Source organism: Artemia sp. Qi Xiang Cuo, chromosome 3 (assembly GCF_049724085.1).
Source record: "Artemia sp. Qi Xiang Cuo chromosome 3, ASM4972408v1, whole genome shotgun sequence".
Lineage (NCBI taxonomy): Eukaryota > Metazoa > Arthropoda > Branchiopoda > Anostraca > Artemiidae > Artemia > Artemia sp. Qi Xiang Cuo.
In genome coordinates this window covers 16679609-16703933 of record NC_142796.1, presented here as the reverse complement: position 1 = coordinate 16703933, position 24325 = coordinate 16679609, and the positions used below count along the sequence as shown (strand labels likewise).

General features: G+C 37.7%; 1 protein-coding gene across 1 annotated transcript in view; it reads right to left on the bottom strand.

Moving 5' to 3' along the window:
* The window catches only part of LOC148953809 (mitogen-activated protein kinase kinase kinase 4-like), a 47087-nt gene extending 22822 nt beyond the window's left edge, over positions 1-24265 (bottom strand). Inside the window, exons 1-5 of the mRNA XM_089085913.1 lie at positions 24149-24265; positions 15565-15838; positions 11916-12271; positions 9966-10127; positions 688-1705 (exon numbers count right to left, since the gene is read on the bottom strand). Of these exons, the coding sequence (XP_088942039.1) occupies positions 688-1705; positions 9966-10127; positions 11916-12271; positions 15565-15838; positions 24149-24265 (1927 nt within the window). The remainder of the gene's footprint in view (positions 1-687; positions 1706-9965; positions 10128-11915; positions 12272-15564; positions 15839-24148) is intronic.
* Positions 24266-24325: the final 60 nt, after the last annotated feature.

The following is a 24325-nucleotide window of genomic DNA, read 5'->3' as shown; positions in this document are numbered from 1 at the left end:
TCTTGTACTAGGGTGTATTTTTAAATAAACCAAAGTTACAAAACCAAAATGCCTACAATGTGTAAACCCCAACACTGTCATGTAAGTGTGATTTACATTAGCTTATTAGTCAAGTACAGTAATTATGATCAAATTTATCACCCCTGCCACATATTCTTCCCATCCCGTATTAACCTTCTCCTGCCCAAAAGGGCTATACGTGCTACGGTTCAGTCCAACTGTGTCATTCATTTACCAATGCAAAGCAAACAGACAAATAATCAGACAGTTTACTTTTCTAGTATAGATGAAATAACAAACTGCTTATCACTGGTCAACAGCGGTAGACCAGTTTTGTAAACAATAATATTAGTGTTTATAAAATAATGCTAAGGGTATAAGTAAAACTTTTTATTCGATACTCATTTAGTCGACATTTGGTGTCCCTTTGAACACAGTTATTTGACCCTCCTGGAAAAAAGTATACTCGCAAACAGAAATTGACAGATATCAAGTCTACAAAAATTATGTTTTTCATCAATTACTACAAAACCGGTTAGTTTTCTAAGAGTAGCACAAAATAAAAACAGCAAGCGACAGAGATATATAAAGACGAGAGAAAGAGGGATGGAGAGAGAAGACAAATAGAGCGAGAGAGAGGGGTGAAGGAGGAAAGAGAATTAGGGAACAAAAAAGAATTTGACTCACTCTTAACATCCCTGTGAGCAATACCGTGCTCATGTAGCTCACGAACAGCTTCTAACAGTTGTCTCGAATACCTTCTAATCAACACTTCAGGTAAAGGCCCCTTCATTTGCTCAATGAGTGACTCCAAGGTCCCTTCTGAACAATATTCCATAAAGATTAGCATTTCGTCCTTGTGAATCTCAACACCATAGTGGCGCACGAGATTTTTATGTTTAATTCCCTCAAATATACGCAGCTCATCGGCAAGCTTTCTCAGAGCTCTGTTGTCTCCTTGTGAGATCGGTATCTCTTTCATGGCATACACTTCTCCAGTTTTTGTGTTAATTACCACAAACACTTTACCAAACCTTCCTTGACCTATTTTAACACCTCTCTGCCAGGAGAAGTTCACAGTTTTTGATTTTATCTGAACCTTGAATATTGGACAAACATCTTTTACTCTACCGATGGTTCCAGTACCTTGAAGAAAAGAATCCCGCTCGTCATCTACTTGGCTGACCGACTTGGCAACGTGTTTTTGCCAATTACGGACCACTTTTGTACCATTAGAGTTCAGGGATTGCATTGAGCTTGACATCGATTTTTCATAATCGAAACGTGGAACACTAGAATCTATAGCAGCTGAGTATGAAGTTTCAGAAGTTGACATCACGTCAGACTGATCATCAGAACCGTAGCGAGATCCCTTTGAGGCAAACATTGATCTTCTCTGAGGTGATTGTAGTCCTAAAGATGCAAAGCCCCCATCATCTGATGTTCCAATTACATGCGCAAGACATTCACTAATATTCTTTTTAAATTCTTCAAATTCAGAGTCACTTAAATAACGGGTATGCTTGGGGTCACAAGCAACAGTTAAAAAGTTCAAACCATGATGAGCCCACTTAGGGCGTACACCTCTTCCTCTTTCACATCGGTCAATGGCATGTCTCATCCATTTTCTGGCAAGTTGAGTTATATTCTCCGCAATATTGGACCTGAACCTGCCCATATTTAGTCTCTGAAGTTCTCTACAGTACTAAAAGAAAATAAAACCAAATTGAGACACTAAAAAAGAACAAGCAGGTGCTTATTTCCCACCGTATTTGGTTGGGAATCGAAGTTCTCTTCTGGTAGATGGGTTTAAGGCAGAAACCTAGGTATCCCCTTCCTCCTCCCCCAAATAAGTTGAATTGATCCCGGACCCCGGGGTCCATAATTAAGACATTACATGTTACTTCTGACTAACTATTGGATTAGATCCAACAACACTTTTTGTTACATGTCCAAAAGACTAGAATTGTAGTGTCACCCACTTCCCCCTCCCTATTCCAGAGATCAAGTTAGTCACGAACGACTGAAAAACAAAACTAAGGCTTTAGTTGTTACCCTCATCTTGATTGATCATAAACAAGGCATATAAAAATGTCCCTTTATCTCTATTGAAATTCAAATTATCCGTTGCGTCAAAAGTAACAATTGCAAAGCATGCTCGACATAATGGTTGAGATTCGGTGACCTTTTCGTTTTCGTTCAAAAGTGACTCGTCTTGATTTTAGTTGGTTTTCAAGTTTTTTGGTTTACTGTTTATCAATTTTAAGCCTTTATTCGACTCTGTTGTTTTCTGTGTTTAGAATTTTAGTCCTCTATTTGTAATACTTCGTACATTATTTAGCACTGACGACAATTTGGTGGAAGTTTTTGCCGAAATATGTACTTCTTTCTTCACTTTGACACAAATCCACGCGTCTTTTTCGATTTTAAATCTATATGCATTCATGGCCATAGGGCAGTTATTATTCTTTCAAAAAATTCTTAAAGCTCGTTTTTGTAGAGATTCTAAGCGATAGCTTTGTTTTCAGTGACAGAAAAGAGCCAAAGGAACGCAGCAAAGGTGATATTACCTTTTTGGAGGGTAAAAAAAACTTCTAGAATTAGATCTTGCAGATGGTTTACGTGTCATAGGTAAAAGTGTTAGCGAAATGGATGAATATTTAGAAATTTGAAGAGTCGAGTTGTGAGAATAGGTTGGAAAATTAATGTTGAATTACCAAGGACATCACAGTAAAAACCATTTACGACGATTGGACAAATCTTGGGTCCGTTCATGCCTGAAATCCACTGTATTCTAAAAATTTTCTTTTGATTGTTTCAAAATTTCGAAGTATTTAGAGCAGTACCGCATTTTCGTCAATCTTACCACGTCAAACCACAAAAATAAATAAGCAAAAATAATTAGTTAAACTTAACCAAGCTTTTTGTCCACAAGAATTTAAACATTAACAATCTGCTGATTCCCATAAACGACTAAACCTTCAGAGGGGAGCTATACCTTATAAAGCTGATTGGAACCATATGTTTTTAGCTTATTTTTTGCTGATTTTTTCACTCACAGTTTCTTTTTATTTGATGTCTACTACTATAAAAACTGCATAACTGCGCATGGAAGTCTTTTTTCATTAAAACAAAATGCCCAATTTTCGTAATTTTTAAAAATATATATTTATATATTTTACATATATATTTATAAATATATAGATATGTTTTTTTAATATATATGGTTGTGTCGGTTCCCACATTTCCCATTCAAACAATCAAACCTTCGTTTCACTGTCCTTGGTAATTTAAGATGGCAAAGTCACTGACATTAGGAATTATCAAGGATGAAAAGGTGATGCCAGGTACCAAGAGCACTGATCTGGTCGATATCTTCAACTAGCAAGGTCGATTACCAGTATAGAAGGAGGAAAAAATGAAGTTGTCAAATGTACATGCAAGGTGTTCTCTCGCAATTGTTGAGTAGGATATGCTAGATGCTTTCCAGTGGAATTGTCTTAAAAAAAAAAACTTTAGCCTAATAAAACCTACTAATATCAACTGCACTGATGACATGTAGTTAATTGATGACACAAAATGAATACTTGCTCTAGGAAGCATTAACTTCAAGAGGTAGTTCCCGCTCTTTAAGAATAACAAACATTTATCAACACAACTAAAGCTATGACTCTTTGATTCCTTAATTGTTCCTATTGCTTTGTACGCCTGTGATACGAAGAACGAGCATAAAATTTTGACATCCGAAAAGAAATACCTTCGCTGTATAGCCGGAACATACCTCAACAGAGTCTCTAGTCAAGATCTTCAAGAACAGCTGAAACGAGAAACAACAATACTCGCAGAGAATGTGACTACAACAACTTAGATTTCCCAAAGCTAGACCGCACGGCAGTCGTTTTCCTGGCAGATTAAGGAGCATCATTATTCCTTATGGCAGGAATTTTAAAGCAAGCGGATGACCGCACATCCTATGAACAGCTGATCCGTCAGCGTATAAAGGAGATGGCCCGAACGGGAATCACAAGGACGTCTGGGATACAAGTGAAATCAATATTTAGAGCGATCTGTAGCATCAAACCATAACCTGTACGAAAAATGTGGTTCGATACCGCTATCCAGGAATATAAGAAAAGAAAGGATAAGATGGTTAGGTCACATCTTATGGACATTTCGTCGTATGGTGTCAAAATTCGATCTTCTTGGCGATCCAGCTCTAAGTACAGAAGCTCTAACAGAAACAGAAGCTCTATGTCCACAAATAGGGTGGGAAAAGATCATGGGGAATAATGTCAAGGGAGTGGGACTTCACGGATGTAAGAGTTCACCTCAAAACAGGGTTGGGAGCAGAAGCAAAAACAGCTTTTTTGTGTTCACGGGGCTTCGTACTGCAATGATTTTTGTCCCGTACTTCGTACTGCAATGATTTTATACACAGAGTTATTGTAGCTGAGTTTGCTTCTTTGCCCTTAATGGGATAAAGCTTCTGCATTACTTTGAGGTTATTTCCGTACTGAATTCTACACTCTATTTATAGATTTTTAATTGAGTAGTATTTGAGGGACCTTCTATAATCCCTAGTATAGGCCTTTCTCTCTGGGTGTTCTCACCAGCGCCATCTTCTTTTTCATATAGATTGGCACGCCATCTATTTTGCTATTTTCATATAGCACCATCTTTGTTGCCACCTGTGTATCTTTTTCTTCTGAATAAGTGAAGGCACATAGTTGCCAAATACAGCATAGTTGCCAAATTTAGACGGTATATTTTGGTACAACAACAGATCACATTGATTTAGCCGTTTTTCGCGCATTTTCGGCGATATAATTCAGGTTACATTTTTGCACAGATAGCCTGTACAGAAGTGAGCAACAACGAACATTAAGAGGCCGTACAGTTGTAGCGGAATTTTTTATCCTTAAACTGCTGGGATAAGGTGATTCGTGTGTTGCACTTCCCACGGGTCTTATCTACCGCTAAATCTTTTAAGCTTCTAACGCCGGTGTTGCCAAATTAAACTGAAGGTTTGCAAATAAACTCTTTGCCAAAATAAATAACATACATATGGTAGAACTCTGTGCACGTTGCAAGAAAAATTTAACAAGAGCTCAAGGAGGAATTAAGTGCCTAGACTGCCTAAAATGGCTCCACTTTGTTTGCGCAGGCCTTGCGTATAATCAGGAAGCTGCTCACAAACTCCAAGGACAATGGCAATGCTATAGTTGCAAATCTTCTAGCAATGACCAATATAAAGCAACTCGCCCACCAAAAGCCCAAAATACTAGAGGGACTCCGAGAGAAGAATCCACCAAAAGCCAAGGTCCCTCGGTAAGCCAGCCTACGAAGCACAAAGAGATTCCTTTGAGCACTAGTTTCCCAGATAACAACACAGAACGCAGCTACTGTCAACAAGATGTCGACATTGCCACCTCTTTCCTCTGCTTTTTCTGCAACGAGTGGGAACATGCCTCTTGCCGAGGTAGAAATGCCGATCTCGTGCTGATCATGAAGAGAGAAGACAACGAGTGTCTCCTGTTTCAATACGAATACCTCTCCTGCTCCAAGCGAAAAGTAGCACTTCTACAGCTTCAAGTGCGACAGCTAATAGAAGCTCAACCTCATAGACCTCATGAGGCAACACCTTCGAATCAGAGTGAAAAACCCTCACCTCACGATTTCCAGCCGACAATAAATGCAATTATTCAGGTAGAAGTAGAATAGGAACTAAAAGAACAGAAAAAGATGAATTTTCTAGTCATGGGGCTACCTGAATCTACTGCTGTCAATGACACTACACAGGTTGTCAAATTGACTCAAGAAAACAAACTTGGGGCAAATATCACTGAAGAGGAGATGCTAGAAACTGCCCGGGTTAATTAACACGCACTTTTAATTAACACGCACTTTGTTAATTAAGCTAAAAAAAAAATCCCGAGAGCTTGAGATGAAAAGGCAAACAATCCTGAGGACAGCTCCAAATCTAAGAAAATCATCAAATGAAGAAACTCGTACCAAAGTATACATAAACCCAGATCTCAAGCCCATGCAGAGACAAATGCTCGCCGCGAAGAGACAACAGAAGAGGAATGCCCGCACCCAGTGCGATCATCAAATGGAGCCATTGGAGGCGAGTTAAAGACTCCAACGAAGAGCAACGGCAAATATGAAGTAAAATAACCAAAGCCAAACAAATGCCACCATCCTTCAAGCTTAACAAAAAAGCTACTAAAGTAAAAACACTAAAGATACTATATTTAAATGCTGATTTACTACCAAACAAAATTATCAGAATTAAAAGTAGAAATTGCAGCAAAGAACCCAGACATAGTAGCAGTGGTCGAAGCTATGCCTAAACACTGTCGATATCTTTACCAGAGTTGGCCATCAACGGCTACAAAAGCCACACCTTGAACATAGATCAAGAAGAAGGTCGGGGAATTATTTGCTATGTCTTAGACAATTTATCAGTCCAGAAAGTATCATCAACAACAAATGGACAGGAAATTATTTGGCTTCAGATATCAAACACAAAACCAAGCAATTTTAAATTTTGCTGTAGTATACAGAAGTCCAAATAGCACAGCCGTGAATGACCAAGTACTCTTTAAAGATATTCACGCTATATGTCAAAGATAAACAGAACCAACTCTCACATTCGAGATTTCAATTACCCTAACATAGATTGGGACCTTCCACACCTCCTATAGCTTAGCGGGTCACCCTCAGAGAGGGAATTTCTGAAGGTAGTGAACGATAATTACCTAGAACAGCTTATTAAAAAACCAACAAGAATCCGAGGAAGCGACAAGCCAAAACTACTGGACCTAGTTTTTATGCAGTAATACGGAACTAATAAAAGAACTTACTATAGGTCCTCCCGTTGGAAAATCGGACCACGCTACAATTTACTATGAGCTTATTATAAGTTGCGAAATTATGAGAAAAAAAAGGTAGGTGTATTCAAAAGGTGCCATGCGAACGGAGCTAAAAGTTTTCAACTAGACTGAAATACTAAACAACACAGATCTAGTAGATGACATGTACAGAAAGTTTTCATCTGTAATCATAAACCTCACAAAGAAGTATGTACCAATAGTCAAAAAAAAAAAAAAAAAAAAAAAAAAAAAAAAAAGTCAAAATATTTAAACGACCGCCTCTAAAACAAGAGATCCTTGACCTAATAAAAACCCAGCGGCAAGCCTGGGAGACGCTCAAGCAGACTGATACCGAAAGTAATCGTAGAAATTATCACAGAATCGCCAATAAAGTGAGGAAAGCCGCTAGACAAGAAGCAAGCGAAAAGGAGAGGAAAGTAGCCGAAAACTCAAAGATCAACCCCAAGGCGTTTTGGAACTTCGTAAATTCAAATAGAAAAGAACAGCCGGTTATTCCCGATCTTAGAAACTCAGCAACAAATTTAACAATCCGTGACCCAATAGCTAAAGCCAACCTTCTAAATTAGCAGTTTTCCACAGCTTTCACAACAGAGAGCGACAAGGATGAAATTCAAAAGGAATGTCAGCCACTAGTCGCAGGCAAATTTGAAGAAATAAAACTGACAATACAAATGGTCTACTATAAACTAAAAAATTTAAACCCTTACAAATCAGAAGGTCCAGATGGCCTACATCCTAGAGTGCTCAAAGACTGGCACAAGAAATTGCAGCACCATTGCACTACATTTTTGTCAAGTCGCTACAAACAGGGAACCTGCCTGATACATGGAAGCAAGCAATGGTGATACCCCTCTTCAAAAGAGGAAGCAAATCAGATCAAGTAAGTACAGATCTATCATTTTAACCTGTATCACATACAAAATACAAGAATCTTTACTCCACGATAATATATTACAGTATCTACTCGAAAGAAGCCTCATTTCACCCGCACAGTTTGGATTTCTCAAGAAAATATCAGCAGAAATCCAGTTACTTGTCGCTACAAACGCCTGGAGAAACAATATGGATAGCGGGATGCAGGTAGATATTTTATACTTAGATCTCAGAAAAGCCTTTGATAAAGTCTTACAAAGTCAACTTCTTCGAAAACTACAGTCTATTGGTGTTGGTGATACTATTCTAAAGTGGGTTCTCAACTTTCTGAAAGGAAGATCTCAGCGAGTGAGACTGGAGGGATATCTTAGCAGCAATGAGACAAAAGTCACAAGTAGAGTAGTTCAAGGTAGTGTTCTGGGGCCTTTACTATTCAATATTTACATAAATGATCTCCCAAATAACATATATTCAGAGATACTGCTTTATGCAGATGACACGAAAATCTTTCGCGCAATAGCAAGGTCTGAAGATACAGAAATACTACAGAAAGACTTAAACAAAATAGCAGAATGGATGAAAAAATGGAGCATGGAAGTGAATACAGAGAAAAGTTGTCATGTTCGGCTAGGCCCGAAACACATTTCTCGGCACTACTACTTTGAAGGACAACAGATACCTATACAAGATGAAGCGCGAGACTTGGGAGTGACAATAGACAGTGACATGACTTTCACCAAGCACTACGAGTCAATCATCTCTAAGTCATCACAAGTCTTGGAATTATTCAAAGAAATTTCTCTCTGACTGACTCAACACTGTTTTCTACACTCTTCAAATCGTTAGTGAGACCAATGATTGAATACGGTCATACAACAACCAGACCACTTTTTCAAAAAGACAGCAATGCAATAGAAAAAATCCAAAGGAGGGCTACTAGATTTGTTCCATCACTTAGAGACTTATCATACCGAGACCGTTTGAAAAAATTGTCGCTCCCAAGTCTCTCATACTGATTTTTGAGAGAAGATCTTATTGAAGTACATAAAATATGCAACAGATATTACGACAACATCCCTCCAGAAGAGATAATAACATTCAAGAATAACAACCTGAGAGGTCATCTGAAAACGATAATCAACGTCATGATGAGCTCTTTCGAAAATAAACTTGCCAAATTCTTTGAATATATACAACCAAGAAAAGTTAATTTAAGAGTCTTACGATAAGACTAGCTCAAAATTAAAACTAGCTCAAAATAAAAAACTAAGACTAGCTCAAAATAGAAAATTAAGACTAGCTCAAAATAAAAAATTGAAAATAGCTTAAAATCAAAAATTAAAACTAGCTCAAAATCAAAAATTAAAACTAACTCAAAATTAAAACTAGCTCAAAATCAAAAATTAAAACTAGTTCAAAATCAAAAATTAAAACTAGCTCAAAATAAAAAATTAAGATTAGCTCAAAATCAAAAATTAAAACTAGCTCAAAATCAAAGATTAAAAATAGCTCAAAATAAAAAATTAAGACTAGCTCAAAATTGTCTTACTTCATTGGTGCAAGAATAAAATCCGGATGCCATCAGGTAGGTACGCAGGTATTTGTTATGGGAGGGGAGTTTCGACGTGGGCACAGCTTTGGAAAAGCGCAAACTACATGTTAATTGATTGAAATATATTTAAAATTATATAAAAAATCGTAGACGTCTAGAGTAAGAAGATACAGGTTGAAGGCCCCTCCCCTGCGTTTGTTCCAGGATTCCATTTTTTTAACAGTCTTTTTGTATGTTTAAGTGGGATATGTTCCATGTAATGTAATATAAGTGTTTAAAAGGTAAGAGATCAGCCTCTAGCAGCATCTTACTTAACAGACACTTAAATAACTTATACGTTAAATTCAGCTTACCATGATGGAGAGCACCTTTCAAAACTAGCTATTTAGTCCTATATATCCTATATATTCAGAAGGCCACCCCCCTTTCCTTGAGCTCATGCTCTACGCTAGAGTAGAGCTTATACAATATGTTGAGTGTAATTAGTATCCGTAATATGTAGAAATTTAAGCATAAAGAGTGGGAGGCAGCTGCCCTCCCCCAATGTAAATGATGATTCCTATCCATTTAAGGTTTAACGGCATTATTTACATTCATTTGAAAACACTTTTTAATTAAGTAATAAAAACCCGTAGAATGCTTACCTCAAAACCAAACTTGTAGCACTGATTAAGTGTTTCTCTGCCTCTTGATAAAATTGCTCCATGCTCCGGCTCTCCCATGAATGTTTCATCAAATTCTGAGTATTTCTTTTCCACCTCCTCAATAGCTCCTATAACATGCTGACTCACATCTAATGTCATGGCCTACAGAACAAAAAAAGAAACCAGTCATTGAAAAAAAAAATGCTAAGAACGTGTTTACATAGTCTGCACAGGAAAAGGGATTGAAGGGGAATGGAATAGACAGGCGGAATCGCAGAGTGAAGAAAAAAGATTGACTGCTGTCGAAATTAAATAAGTGGTAAGGAGATAAAAAACAAACCTGGTACGAAAAGAGACAGGGAAGGAAGGGATAGGTCGAGGGAAAGGGAAGGAGTAGATTCTTTTTAGGATTCAGGGTGGCCACAACTCTGGACCTCGAAAAATATATATATAGACAGAAGAAGATTTTATTCCTAGTATATTGACTACTGAAGAATTCAGAGGCCAATATGGCTAAGTCCGTAAAAAAGTCTAACTGTCGAGAATATTCAAACAAAAGATTCTTTGCTTATTTTGGTTTTCGTGCATAAATCATAACAAATAACAGTTGTAAAAATTTTAAGTTTAGGTGCTTGTTTGACTCCAACTTGATGCAGTGACATACCCTAAAAAAGGGAATAAAACCACAGAACACAAAATAAAAACTATATCAAACAGTTCGTGGTAAAGAACTGTAAGTAAGGAGCGACCCGGCTCAATAGTAACCGAAACTCTAAAAAACGGAATTTTGAAACCAATAGATACATCAAAGGAATCGAATTTTTATGCTGATTTCAAATATATAAGTTTCATCAAGTTTAGCATTTCCCATCAAAAGTTAAGAGCGTAATAAAATTTGCCTTCTTTCCGAAAAAAGGGGAAAACACCCCTAAAAGTAATAAAATCTTAATGAAAATCACACCATTAGATTCAGCGTATCAGAGAATCCTGCTTTAGAGGTTTCAAGCTCCTATCTGCAAACATGTGGAATTTTGTATTTTTTGCCAGAAGAAAGATCAACGATGCGTGTTTATTTGTAGTTTGTTTGTTTTGTTTTTTGCCAGGGGCGATCGTATCGAACCAGTGGTGCTAGAATATCGCGAGAAGGTCCATTCGAACGTAAATTAAAAATTCTATTGTCCTTTTTAAGAGAAAAAAGAAATTGGGGGGAAACTAGGCCCCCTTCCATGCTCATTTTTTTTTCCCAAAGTCACCCGATCGAAATTTTAAGATAGTCATTTTGTTCAGCATAATCGAAAAATCTAATAACTATGTCTTTGAGGATGACTTAATCCCCCACTATCCCCGGGGGAAGGACTGTGAGTTATGAGCTTTGCCCGATGTTTACATATAGTATTGACAAGTGTTGTAATTCTTTAAGCTTGTAGGTTCTTTGTGTACATGGCCATATTTTGGCTTGAAATACACGTTATCTTATCTTATAGTATTGGTTATTGAGAAGTATATAGAGGTTTTCAGGTTTTTTTTCTTGTGGGGGTGGGGGGATCGATAAGCTAATTCTATTTCCGAGCATTTGATTTTGTTCAAAAGACGCTTGAAGGTTTTCAGTTTTTGAAAACATGTTGTTTCCTTCTGTTACTTGCAAAAATACTTAGAAAATATGTCTTTTGAGAATAAAATTGTTCAGCGGAGTTTCAAATACTTTTAAAATCTCCCTTTAAATAACTCTCACTACTCACAGCTGAATAACTCAGACAGGCAGGTACAGGACGGGGGAGGATGTGTTCAGGTCTGGCATCTCCCGAAAAAAACCCGCCCCATTTCCTGTAATATTCCACGTTTTCAGACGAGAAAAAACCTATTTTCCACTTTTTTACTTCCCCCCCTGTAATGTTCATATTTAAAACTTAGTGCCATTTGAATTATAACAGCCAAAGAATCTGTTCTTACTTTAAGCTGATGCAAATACTCAGCAACTGCAGGATGGGCCGGTCTCGCTTCCTCAACAAGGGAGATTGAATCCCCCATCAGCTTCTGGAACGACCTCCTCTTTATTGGCAAGTCTTGTGCAGAGTCAGTAATCAGGAACAGACCTTCGCACTGAACCTCTTCAATGTTGAGATGCTCTTTTCGAGATTCAATAACAACAGCTTCTCCTCTGTCTCGTCGCACTTCCTGATTTCCTGCATTCAGGACAATAAGGTATCCGTCTTCGTTTGTTGATTCAGTTGGGCTTTGTCTTTCATCCCAGAAGCATTCCAAATTTATTAATCGCATGATGTATCTGTTGAGACATCTAACACAGCCTGAAATAAACAAACGAAAAATAGCCTATATCTTGAGAGGGCAACATAAGAGTCGTTTTTAGGGTATTGAGCATCACAGATAGAGAGGAGGTTTGAAAACCATTTAGGAACTGTAGTTATCCATGTGACTTCTGATTTTGGGAATTTTGTCCCTCGATGTGCAACTGAATAGATTTCTTGAAATTTTATACGAGAGGAAATAAATTTGAACAAGGTAGGGGGGGGGGTGACAATAAGGTTTTCACATCTGAATAATTTATTAATTTTTTATCACTTCAAAAATCGGCCTTCTCAGTAACCAGAGCATTTAGACCTTGCTTCGAAAGGGTTTGAGCTCAGAGAGGAAAGGAACAACGGATGAAAACTGTGCCACTCGATCTGCAACTGAATATGTTTCTTTAAATTTTATATAAGAGGAAGTAAATTTGAACATGGTGGAGGGGGGGAAGGGATGAAAATAAGATAATTTATTCATTTTTTATCATTTAAAAAATCGGCCTCCTCAGTAACTAGAGCATTTAGACCTTGCTTGGAAAGGGTTTGAGCTTAGAGAGAAAAGGAGCAAAGGATGAAAACTGTGCCACTCGATCTGCAACTGAATATGTTTCTTTAAATTTTATATAAGAGGAAGTAAATTTGAACAAGGCATGGGGATGACAATCAGGTTTTACATCTGTATACTTTATCAATTTTTTATCAGTTCAAAAATCGACCTTCTCAGTAACTAGAGCATTTAGACCTTGCTTCGAAAGGGTTTGAGCTCAGAGAGGAAAGGAACAACGGATGAAAACTGTGCCACTCGATCTGCAACTGAATATGTTTCTTTAAATTTTATATAAGAGGAAGTAAATTTGAACATGGTGGAGGGGGGGAAGGGATGAAAATAAGATAATTTATTCATTTTTTATCATTTAAAAAATCGGCCTCCTCAGTAACTAGAGCATTTAGACCTTGCTTGGAAAGGGTTTGAGCTTAGAGAGAAAAGGAGCAAAGGATGAAAACTGTGTCCCTCGATCTGCAACTGAATATATTTCTTCAAATTTTATATAAGAGGAAGTAAATTTGAACAAGGCATGGGGATGACAATCAGGTTTTACATCTGTATACTTTATCAATTTTTTATCAGTTCAAAAATCGACCTTCTCAGTAACCAGAGCATTTAGACCTTGCTTCGAAAGGGTTTGACCTTAGAGAGAAAGGGAACAAAGGATGCAAACTGTGTCCCTCGATCAGCAACTGCATATACATTTCTTCAAATTTTATACAAGAGGAAGTAAATTTGAACAAGGTGGGGTGGGGGTGACAATAAGGTTTTCACATCTGAATAATTTATTCATTTTTTTATCACTTAGAAAATCGGCCTTCTCAGTAACCAGAGCATTTAGACCTTGCTTCGAAAGGGTTTGATCTTAGAGAGGAAAGGAACAAAGGGTGAAAACTGTGTCCCTCGATCTGCAACTGAATATATTTCTTCAAATTTTATACAAGAGAAAGTGAATTTGAACAAGGTGGTGGTGGGGGGGGGGGGGGTGACAATAAGGTTTTCACAGTCTGAATAATTTATTCATTTTTTATCACTTAAAAAATCGGCCTTCTCAGTAACCAGAGCATTTAGAACTTGATTCGAAAGGGGTTCAGCTTAGAGAGGAAATGAACAAAGGATGAAAACTGTCTCCCTCGATCTGCAACTGAATATATTTCTTCAAATTTTATACAAGAGGAAGAGGAAGTAAATTCGAACAAGGTGGGGGGGGGGCAATAAGGTTTTCACATCTGAATAATTTATTTATTTTTTATCATTTAAAAAATCGGCCTTCTCAGTAACCAGAGCATTTAGACCTTGCTTCGAAAGGGTTTGAGCTTAGAGAGAAAAGGAACAAAGGATGCAAACTGTGTCTCTCGATCTCCAACTGAATATATTTCTTCAAATTTTATACAAAAGGAAGTAAATTTGAAATAGGTGGTGGGGGGGGGGGTGGCAATAAGGTTTTCACGTTTGAATAATTTATTCATTTTTTATCACTTAAAAAATCGGCCTTCTCAGTAACCAGAGCATTTAGAACTTGATTCGAAAGGGGTTCAGCTTAGAGAGGAAATGAACAAAGGATGAAAACTGTCTCCCTCGATCTGCAACTGAATATATTTCTTCAAATTTTATACAAGAGGAAGAGGAAGTAAATTCGAACAAGGTGGGGGGGCAATAAGGCTTTCACATCTGAATAATTTATTTATTTTTTTTCATTTCAAAAATCGGCCTTCTCAGTGACCAGAGCATTTAGACCTTGCTTCGAAAGGGTTTGAGCTTAGAGAGAAAAGGAGCAAAGGATGCAAACTGTGTCTCTCGATCTCCAACTGAATATATTTCTTCAAATTTTATACAAAAGGAAGTAAATTTGAAATAGGTGGTGGGGGGGGGGGTGGCAATAAGGTTTTCACGTTTGAATAATTTATTCATTTTTTATCACTTAAAAAAATGGCCTTCTCAGTAACCAGAGCACTTGGACCTTGCTTCGAAGGAGTTTGAGCTTAGGAAGGAGAGGAACAAAGGATAAAAACTGTGTCCCTCGATCTGCAACTGTAAATATTTCTTCAAATTTTATATAAGAGGGAGTAAATTTCAAAAGGGTGGGGGGGCAACAATAAGGTTTTCACATCTGAATAATTTATTCATAATAATTTATTTATCACTTCAAAAATCGGCCTTCTCAGGAACCAGAGCATTTAGAACTTGCTTCGAAAGGGCTTGAGCTTAGAGAGGAAAGGAACAAAGGATGCAAACTGTGTCCCTCGATCTGCAGCTGCATATATATTTCTTCAAATTTTATACAAGAGGAAGTAAATTTGAACAAGGTGAGGTGGGGGTGACAATAAGGTTTTCACATCTGAATAATTTATTTATTTTTTATCACTTCAAAAATCGGCCTTCTCAGTAACCAGAGCATTTGGAACTTGCTTCGAAGGAGTTTGAGCTTAGGGAGGAAAGGAACAAAGGATGAAAACTGTGTCCCTTGATCTGCAACTGAATATAAATCATTTCAATAAATGAAACCATTTGCCTGTGAAAACTATTTTATTAATAAAAATAATCTTATATGAACAGTTACAGAAGCCATTCCCGAGGTAAAGGTTAAAAGTAAAAAAAAATAATGTACAACAGTAATGCATTATTTAGGATGTTACAAAATGTAACAACGTTTTCTCCGTGTACTTTTTGGTCTTCAAGGGGGTAAAATAGCTACTCCTTCTTGACCCCCCCCCCTTGTGGGTGTTCCTGGCATAATGATAAAGATTACCTGGTACATAGAGACGAAACTGAGCAGAAATATTTGTTTCCACTCTGACATGGCCAGTATCAAGCAGTTTTTTAATGACTTCTTTTGGAGGTCGAGAAAGTTGAAATTCCGACGCTCTCTTTAAGTCTTGCTGCAACTCTCGCACAAAAGACAACATCTGCAATGCACGTTCCTTGGTTGTGAAAAATATTTTTTGAACATGTCTAAACATGTCAAGTGCAGCTTGCTTCTCTGACACCTCCTCAAGCTGTACGTAATTTCTGCCTTCATTTAACTGTAAATATTAAAAAAAGATAAGTTTTTAAAAACAAATATTCTACTGCAGTATTCTACCTCTTTACCTCGTACCTCTTTAACTTTACCTCTTTCTGCATCTTCTGTGCACCATCTTGAAAGTGGGAAACCCCACAACTTTACATACATTCAACATGTTAAACACTACATAGTGAATTTTCTTGATTTCACTACCGAGTTGAATTAATTGCATTTGAGTGTAAATGTGAAATACAAAAGTTTGATGAAAGTAGTGTATACAAGGGTGTATGATATTGATAATTGTACCAGAATGTGCAAGATTTGATTGTTGATAATTCTCTTGTTCCCTTCGTCTCTCTTTTAGTTGTTGATCAGGGTGGGAGTTATATTTCGACAAGAATACTGTATTTTGTGTAGTTGTTTCTTAAGATGTCAAATGAAGGAAGTTATTTTTTGCTGTCGTTTTTAGTTATTCTTCATGCATTATCAATTAACTGAGTGGAATTTGATGCATTGGGTGTAAATAGAAAATATGAAAGTTCGGATGAATATAGTATATAAAGTGTTCATAATATTAGGGAATGAAAGTACCAGAGTTACCCAGGTATGATTTTCAATAATTTTTCTTGTTTACTCCCTTTGTCTCTCTTTTTAGTTGATGATTGGGACAGGTGAAAGAAATTAATAGGAAAATGTTATGTTTTATGTGGTAGTTTGTGGAGGTGCCTTCCAAAAGTAGTTGTATCTTATTGTGTTTTTTTTGTTAATTATTCTGCATGGGCTTATATATAGGTCTAATTGCATTGGATAGATATCTGATAATGTATAATTTTGTAATCCAAGTTGATTAGTGAAAAAAAAAATATAATAATAACTACGTCCCCTATGCGATCAAACAGTTCGTGGTAACGAACTGTAAGTAAGGAGCGACCCGGCTCAATGGTAACCGAAACTCTAAAAAACGGAATTATAATACGAATAGATACAGAAAAAGAATCAGATTCCAATGCTGATTTCAAATATATAAGTTTCATCAAGTTTAATATTACCTATCAAAAGTTACGCGCCTGGGAAAATTTAGCTGATTTTCGACAAAAGGGGGAAAGACCCCCTAAAAATTATAGAAACTGAATGAAAATCACACCATCATATTCAGAGTATCAGAGAACTCTAATGCAGAGTTTTTAAGCTCCTATCTACAAAAATGTGGAATTTTCCATTTTTTTGCCAGAAGAAAGATCACGGATGCGTGTTTATTTGTTTTTTATTTTTTTGTTTTTTTTCCCAGGGGTGACCGTATCGACCCAGTGGTCCTAGAATATCGTGAGAGAACTCACCTGAACGGAGTATACAAGTCATAGTGCCATTTTTAGGTGACCAAAAAAAATAGACGGCAAATAGGGCTCCCTCCTATGCTCTTTTTTTCCCAAAGTCACCTGATCAAAATTTTGAAACCACCAATTTGTTTGGAATTTTCAGCAATATGATAAGTATGTCTTTTAAGATGACTTAATCCTCCGAAGTCCCCGGGGGGAGGGCTGAAAGTTATGAACTTTACCCAATGTTAACATATAGTCTTGGTTATTGGGACGTATACAGTAAAGACGTTTTCAGGGGAGATTTTTCCTGGTAGTGGGGGGGGGGGTCGGGCAGGGACAAACGCAGGGGGGGCCTCCAGGCCCAGCCCTCCCCCCGAAATCTCACGATTTTTTTCATTTTCCCATAATTTTATGATTTTTCTCACAGAATAATGGGTTTGAAGGATTTGGCACACCCCCCCCCCGAAACAAATTGCCCCCCCCCCCGAAACAAATTCCTGCGTACGTGCATTGGGTCGGGGGTTATGTAGGAGGATCTTTCCATGAAGGAAATTTTCATGGGGGAAGGGACACTGCTATGAAGGGGACGCCGGACTTCCCAGCATTATTTAAAAAAAGATCAGAAATTAAATATAAAAACACAAGTTTTTCAACTGCAACAGCAGCAACATCAAAACTGTAAACGAACAGAAAATATTACATATATGATTGGGTTCACCCCCTAGTCAATACCTCACTCTTTAAGCCAGAGATTTTTTAGTACTTTCATAAGAGCAATTTATTATAATCAACGGCATTTGCGATTAAGCAGTCATTTTTAAAGAATTGGAACAAAATTTGAAATTTCGCTTAAAGAGCAAAGTATTGACTAGGGGGCGAACCCCCTAATATACGTTTTAAAAATATATGAATATAGAAGTTCGTTACGTAAGTTAATTCGTAAGTTACGTATATTTATTACTAATAAAAACGTTCGTAAATAAAATGAAACAAGTTTCGAGAAAGCCATTTAAACAAATAAAAGTAAATTAATATGAAGATTTTGTTTTAGTTATTCATGTAATGTGAGCCAAGATCAAAACCTGTATTTATTCAAAAACGTTCAAAAATTAAATAAAAAAAACAGCTTTTTTAAAACTGAAATTAAGGAGCGGCATTAAAACTTAAAAAGAACAGAAATTATTCCGTATATGAAAGGGGCTGTCCCCTCCTCAACGCCGTACTCTTTACGCTAAAGTTTGACTTTCTCACAACTCTATTTTTTTTAAACAATAAAAAACTTTATAGTAAAGAGCGAGGCGTTGAGGAGGCGACAGCCCCTTTCATATACGGAATAATTTCTGTTCGTTTTAAGTTTTAATGTCGCTCCTTACTTTCAGTTAAAAAAACTTGTTTTTTTTTATTTAATCACACATAGGCCCCATATCAGAGGCAACGCTACAGCGTTGCCTCTTTTTTCAAAAGCGATTGGAAGGCAACTAACACCCCTTCCACGCCAACCATTTCCCCAAACATATCCAATCAAAATTTTGAGCAGCCATTTTGTTCTACGTAGTTGATTTTCAAATAAGAATTATGTTTTTGAGGAGGACACTCCCCCCATAGCCCTCAGGGCAAGGGTAGTAAGTTATGCCCTGGGGGCATATAAGGTTTTTATAGAATGCTTTGTCATAGAAACTTCAAAAACGGGTCATTCGATTGGAAATTCAAAGGGCTAGTGCCCTTTTTAATAGTTGAAAGTGATTGGAGGGCAACTAACCCTCCTCTCACGCCCATCTTTTCCCCAAACACATCAAATCAAAATTTTAGAGAGCCATTTTCTTTTACGTAGTTGACAATTCTGGAAATTAGGTCTTTGAGGAAGACAACCCCCCATATTCCTCAGGGCAAGGGCTGTAAGTTATGCCCTGTGGGCACATAAGGTTTTTATAGATAGCTTTGTCGTAGAAAATTCAAAAAGGGCTTTTTTTCGATTGGAAATTTAAATGGGTAGTGCCCTTTTAAATGCTCAAAAGGGGTTGGAAGGCAACTAAAACGCCTCCCATGCCCACCGCTTCCCCACACATAACCAATCCCCGTTTTAATATATCAGTTTTGTTCAACGTAGTTGAGAGTTTTGGAATTTATACATTTGAGCAGGACACTCCCCCACAGTCTTCAGGGCAAGGGTTATAAGTTATGCCCTGGGGGTATATATGGTTCTTATAGAAGGAGTGCTCGTTTAAACTTCAGATATGGTTATATGGTTATTTGATTGAAAATTGAAAGTTCTAGTTCACTTTTTAAGCATCAAAAGATATTGGAGGGTAACCAGCCCCCCCCCCCACGCCCTTTTTTCCCAAATACATCTGATAAAAGTTTTGAGACAGCTATTTTGTTAAAAATAGCTCAAATATCATATAACAAAACTCCGGTGTTGACCCAACCCCCAGGTCCCGGGGGCAGGCGTTGTAATTTATGCCCTGTGGGCATATATGGTTCTTATGGAAGGAAGGCTTGTATAAAATTCAAAGAGGGCTCATTTGATTGGAAATTGAAAGTTTGAGTTCACTTTTTACGAGTCAAAAGAGATTTGAGGGCACCTAGCGCCTCTCCCCTCCACGCCCTTTTTTCCTCAACCTATCCGATAAGAACTTTGAGATAGCCATTTTTTTTAAATAGTTAAAAGACCATATAACAAAAACTCCGGGGTCGATACAGCTCCCCAGGGCCCGAAGGCTGGCACTGGCCACTGTAAGTTATGCCCTGGGGGAATATATGGCTCTTATGGAAGGGGTGCTCGTATAAACTTCAGAGATGGCTCATTTGATTGAAAATTGAAAGTTCGAGTTCACTTTTTAATAGTCAAAAGAGATCCCAGGGCAACTATCCCCCCCCCCCAAGGCCTTCTTCTTCCAAACCCATCTGATGAAAATTTTGAGATAGACATTTTGTTAAAAATAATTCAAAGGTCGGATAAGAAAAACTCCGATGTCAATACAACAACCCAGGGCCCGGGGGAAGGCGTTCAAAGTTATGCCCTAAAAGGCATGTATGGTTCTTATGAAAGGGATGCTCGTATAAACTTCATAGAGATCTCAAGTGATTGGAAACTGAAACTTCTGGTTCACTTTTTAAGAGTCAAGGGATTTAAGGGCAACTAGCCCCCCCACGCCCTTTTTTTCCCCAAACCCATCCACTACAAATTCCGAGATAGCCAGTTTTTTAAAAATTGTTCAAAAATTAGATAACAAAAACTCCGCTGGCAACACAACCCCCCAGGGCCCGGGGAGTAGGCATTGTAAGTGTTGTCCTGGGGGCGTACATGGTTCTTATGAAAGGGATGCTCGTATAAACGAAGGCTCATTTCAGAGAGGGTCATTTCAGAGAGGGCTCATTTTATTGGAAATTGAAAGTTCTAGTTCACTTTTTTAAGGGTCAAACGATATCTGAGGGCAACTACCCCCCCCCCCCACACACACCATTTTTTCCGGGAGCCCATCCAATAAAATATTAAAAATATCTATTTCATTAAAAATAGTTCAAAGGTCAGATAAAAAAAACCTCCTGTGTCGAAGAAACCCCCCCCAGGGGCCTGGAGGCAGGCGTTGTTAGTAACGCTCTGGGGGCATATATAGTTCTTATGGAAGGGATGCTCGTATAAGATTCGGAGAGGGCTCATATGATCGTAAATTGGAAGTTCTTGTTCACTTTTTAAGAGTCAAAAGAGATCGGCAACTAGCCCCCCCCCCTTTCACGCCCTAAATGTATCAGATAAAATTTTGAGATAGAAATTTAGGTAAAAATAGTTCAGAAACTCCAACAAAAACTCCGATGTCGACACAGCCCCCCAGGGCCAGGGGAAGACGTTGTAAGTTATTCCCCGGGGGCATATATGGTTGTTATGGAAGGGATGCTCGTATAAACTTCATAGAGGGCTCATTTGATTGGAAATTGAAAGTTGTAATTCACTTTTTAAGAATCGAAAGTGATCGGAGGGCAACTAATCTCCCCCCACACTCCGTTTATTTTTTTCCCAGAGGCACTTCATATAGAAGGGGTCGTCGTATAAACTTCAAAGGGGCTCATTCGATTGGAAATCGAGAGTTCTAGTGCCATTTTAAGAGTAAAAAGTAATCGGACGGCAAATAGCCCCCCCCCCCAAGCCCTTTTGCCCAAATACATCTGATAAAAAATTTGAGGAGGCCATTTTGTTAAAAATAGTTCAAAGATCATATAACAAAAACTCCTTTAAGTATGGCCATTTCGTTAAAAATAGTTCAAAGATCAGATAAGAAAAACTCATTTGACAACCGCCTAAGGCCGGGGGTAGACGTAATTATTGCTCTGGGGGCATATATGGTTCTTATAGAAGGAATGCTGGTATAAACTTCATAGAGGCCTTATTTGATTAGAAATTGAAAGGTCTAGTTCACTTTTAAAGAGTCAAAAGATATCGGAGGGCACAAGGCCCCCCCCCCCCCTGCATGCCTTTTTTCCTCAAACCCATCCCATAAGAACTTTGAGATAGCCATTTTTTTAAAAATAGTTCAGAGATCATATAATGAAAATTCCTAGGTCGACACAACCCCCCCAGGGCCCGGAGGGAGGCGTTGCAAGTATTGCTCTGGGGGTATATATAGTTCTTATGGAAGGGATGCTCGTGTAAACTTCGGAGAGGGCTCATATGATTGGAAATTGAAAGTTCTCGTTCACTTTTTAAGAATCAAAAGAGATCGGAGGGCAACCAGCCCCCCTCTCCACGCCCTATTCTCCTCAACCCCATCCAATAAGATCTTCGAGAGAGCCATTTTTACAAAATGGCTTAAAGATCATATAACGTAAACTCCGGGGTCGACACAATCCTTCAGGGCAAGGCGTAGGCGTTGTAAGTTATGCTTGGGGGGAATATATAGTTGTTGTGGAAGGGCTGCTCGTATAAACTTCAGAGAGGGCTCATTTGATTGGAAATTGAAAGTTCTAATTCAGTTTTTAAGAGTCAAAAGAGATCAAAAGGCAACTACTACCCCTCCCAACGCCCCTTTTCTCCCAAATGCATCCGATAAAAATTTGAGATTGCTATTTTGTTAAAACTAGTTCAAAGGTCAGATAAAAAAAAACTCCGGTGTCGACACAACCCCCCAGGGCCCGGGGGAAGGCGTTGCAAGTTATGCCCTGGGGGCCTATATGGTTCTAATGAAAGGGATGCTCGTACAAACCTCAATGAGGGCTCATTTGATTGGAAATTGGAAGTTCTAGTTTAATTTAGAGTAAAAAGAGATCGGAGGGCCCCTAGCCCACCACGCCCTTTTTTCCCCAAACCCATCCGATACACGTTTTGAGAGGAACATTTTTTTTAAATAGTTCTACAGTCAAATAAACAACACTCTGGTGTTGATCCAACCCCCCATGGCCCGGAATTGTAAGCTATGTCCTGGGGCCGTATATGGTTCTTATGAAAGGGATGCTCTTATAAACTTCCGAGAGGGCTCATTTGAATGGAAATTAAAAGTTCTAGTTCATTTTATCAGAATAAAAAAAGATCGGAGGGCATCTAGCCCCTCCCGCCTTCCACACCTTTGGGTTTATTGGATGGATAAACCCATTCGATAAAAATTTGAGGTGACCATTTTGTTAAAAATAGTTCAAACATCAGATATAAAAACTCCGGGGTTGACATAACCTCCCAGGACCCAGGGACATGAGTTGTAAGTTATACTCTGGGGATATATATGGTTCTTATAGAAGGGATGATCATATAAACTTCAGAAAGAGCTCATTTGATTGAAAATAGAAAGTTCTAGTTCACTTTTAAAGAGGCAAAAGAGATCAAAAGGCAATTAGCCCCCCCCCCCCCACGTCCTTCTTTCCTCAAACACATACGACAAAAATTTTGAGATAGCCATTTTGTTAAAAATAGTTCAAACATCAGATAATAAGAACCCTGAGGTTGACACAAACCCATTTTTTTAACTTTGATACCAATTTTGATACTTTGATAAACATTTGATTTAAAAAAAAATATTTTGATTTTGAAATAGAAGGAATTTTTAAAAACTTGAAACTTTTTGCAATCATAACGAACAAAAATTAATTGTTTAATTGTTAAAAAAAATACCTTATTCTGTATAGTTCTACTGCTCTAACAAGTGCGGAGGTCGGGAGGGAAATGTTTCGGAAGAGTAAAATACAAACTCAAATAAGACTCCAACCTTGGGTAAGTAAATATTCCAGTGGGGTACTGTACCTCATTCATATCTTCTGCTACTTTTGCTGTTGTCCTTCTTGAGTCAGAAATCACACGACTTTGCCTACTTGCTGCAAATCAAACCTTAGAAGGGGAGTTTCCTGGAATTTACTGTCAAAAGATTGCTACACTATAATTTACTCGTTCTATTGTCGATCTACCCTTTAGTTATGAAGTATGAAGGTATGAACTTAAGGACAATTTTTTTTTATTTTTTAGAACATTTGGAGATAAAAGTGTTTTATTATAAACCAGTTTTAGCTTGTATACTACTAATTTAAAAAAGTAACATCAACCTGGTCATTGTATGGGGGTTAAATGTATACAGCTTTAAACACCCCCCCCCCCTTAAAGATAAAAGTGTTTTACCATAGATGTTCTTTTAGCTTATACAACATTAAAGTGAAAAATATTTTAAACCTGATAATTCCATGTGGATTAAATTCCTACAACTTCAAACGATTTTCTTTGTCTCTTTTAGCATATTTAGAGATAAAAGCATTTTAGTATAAACCTTTTTTTTTAGCTTATTTAGTAGTAATTTAAAAAATAAATAAATAATAATTTCAACCTGGGGTTAAATATCTACAACTTTAAACTATTCTTTTTTTCTCTTTTTAGCGCATTTGAAGATAACAGTGTTTTATTATAAATGGTTTATAGCTTATATGCTACTAAACTGAAAAAATGTTTCAACCTGATAATTGCTGTTCGGCTTATTTTTGCAGATGCATCATCACGTGACAGGGTTATCCTGCAAAGAATCTATGTTGAGTACACTCACCTCAAAGTAACGACGTTCAAAAAAATCCCAAAAAGGTACTTCATGTGCTAGTCTTTCGAACATCTGGCTCAAAACTGCAGCAATCAACCCTGCTGCCCCCGGTGTGCAGGGCCCCATGAATCGACAAGAGAAAAACCATGTCAATAGAACAGTGTCAAGTGTGTCCTTTGTCCCAAC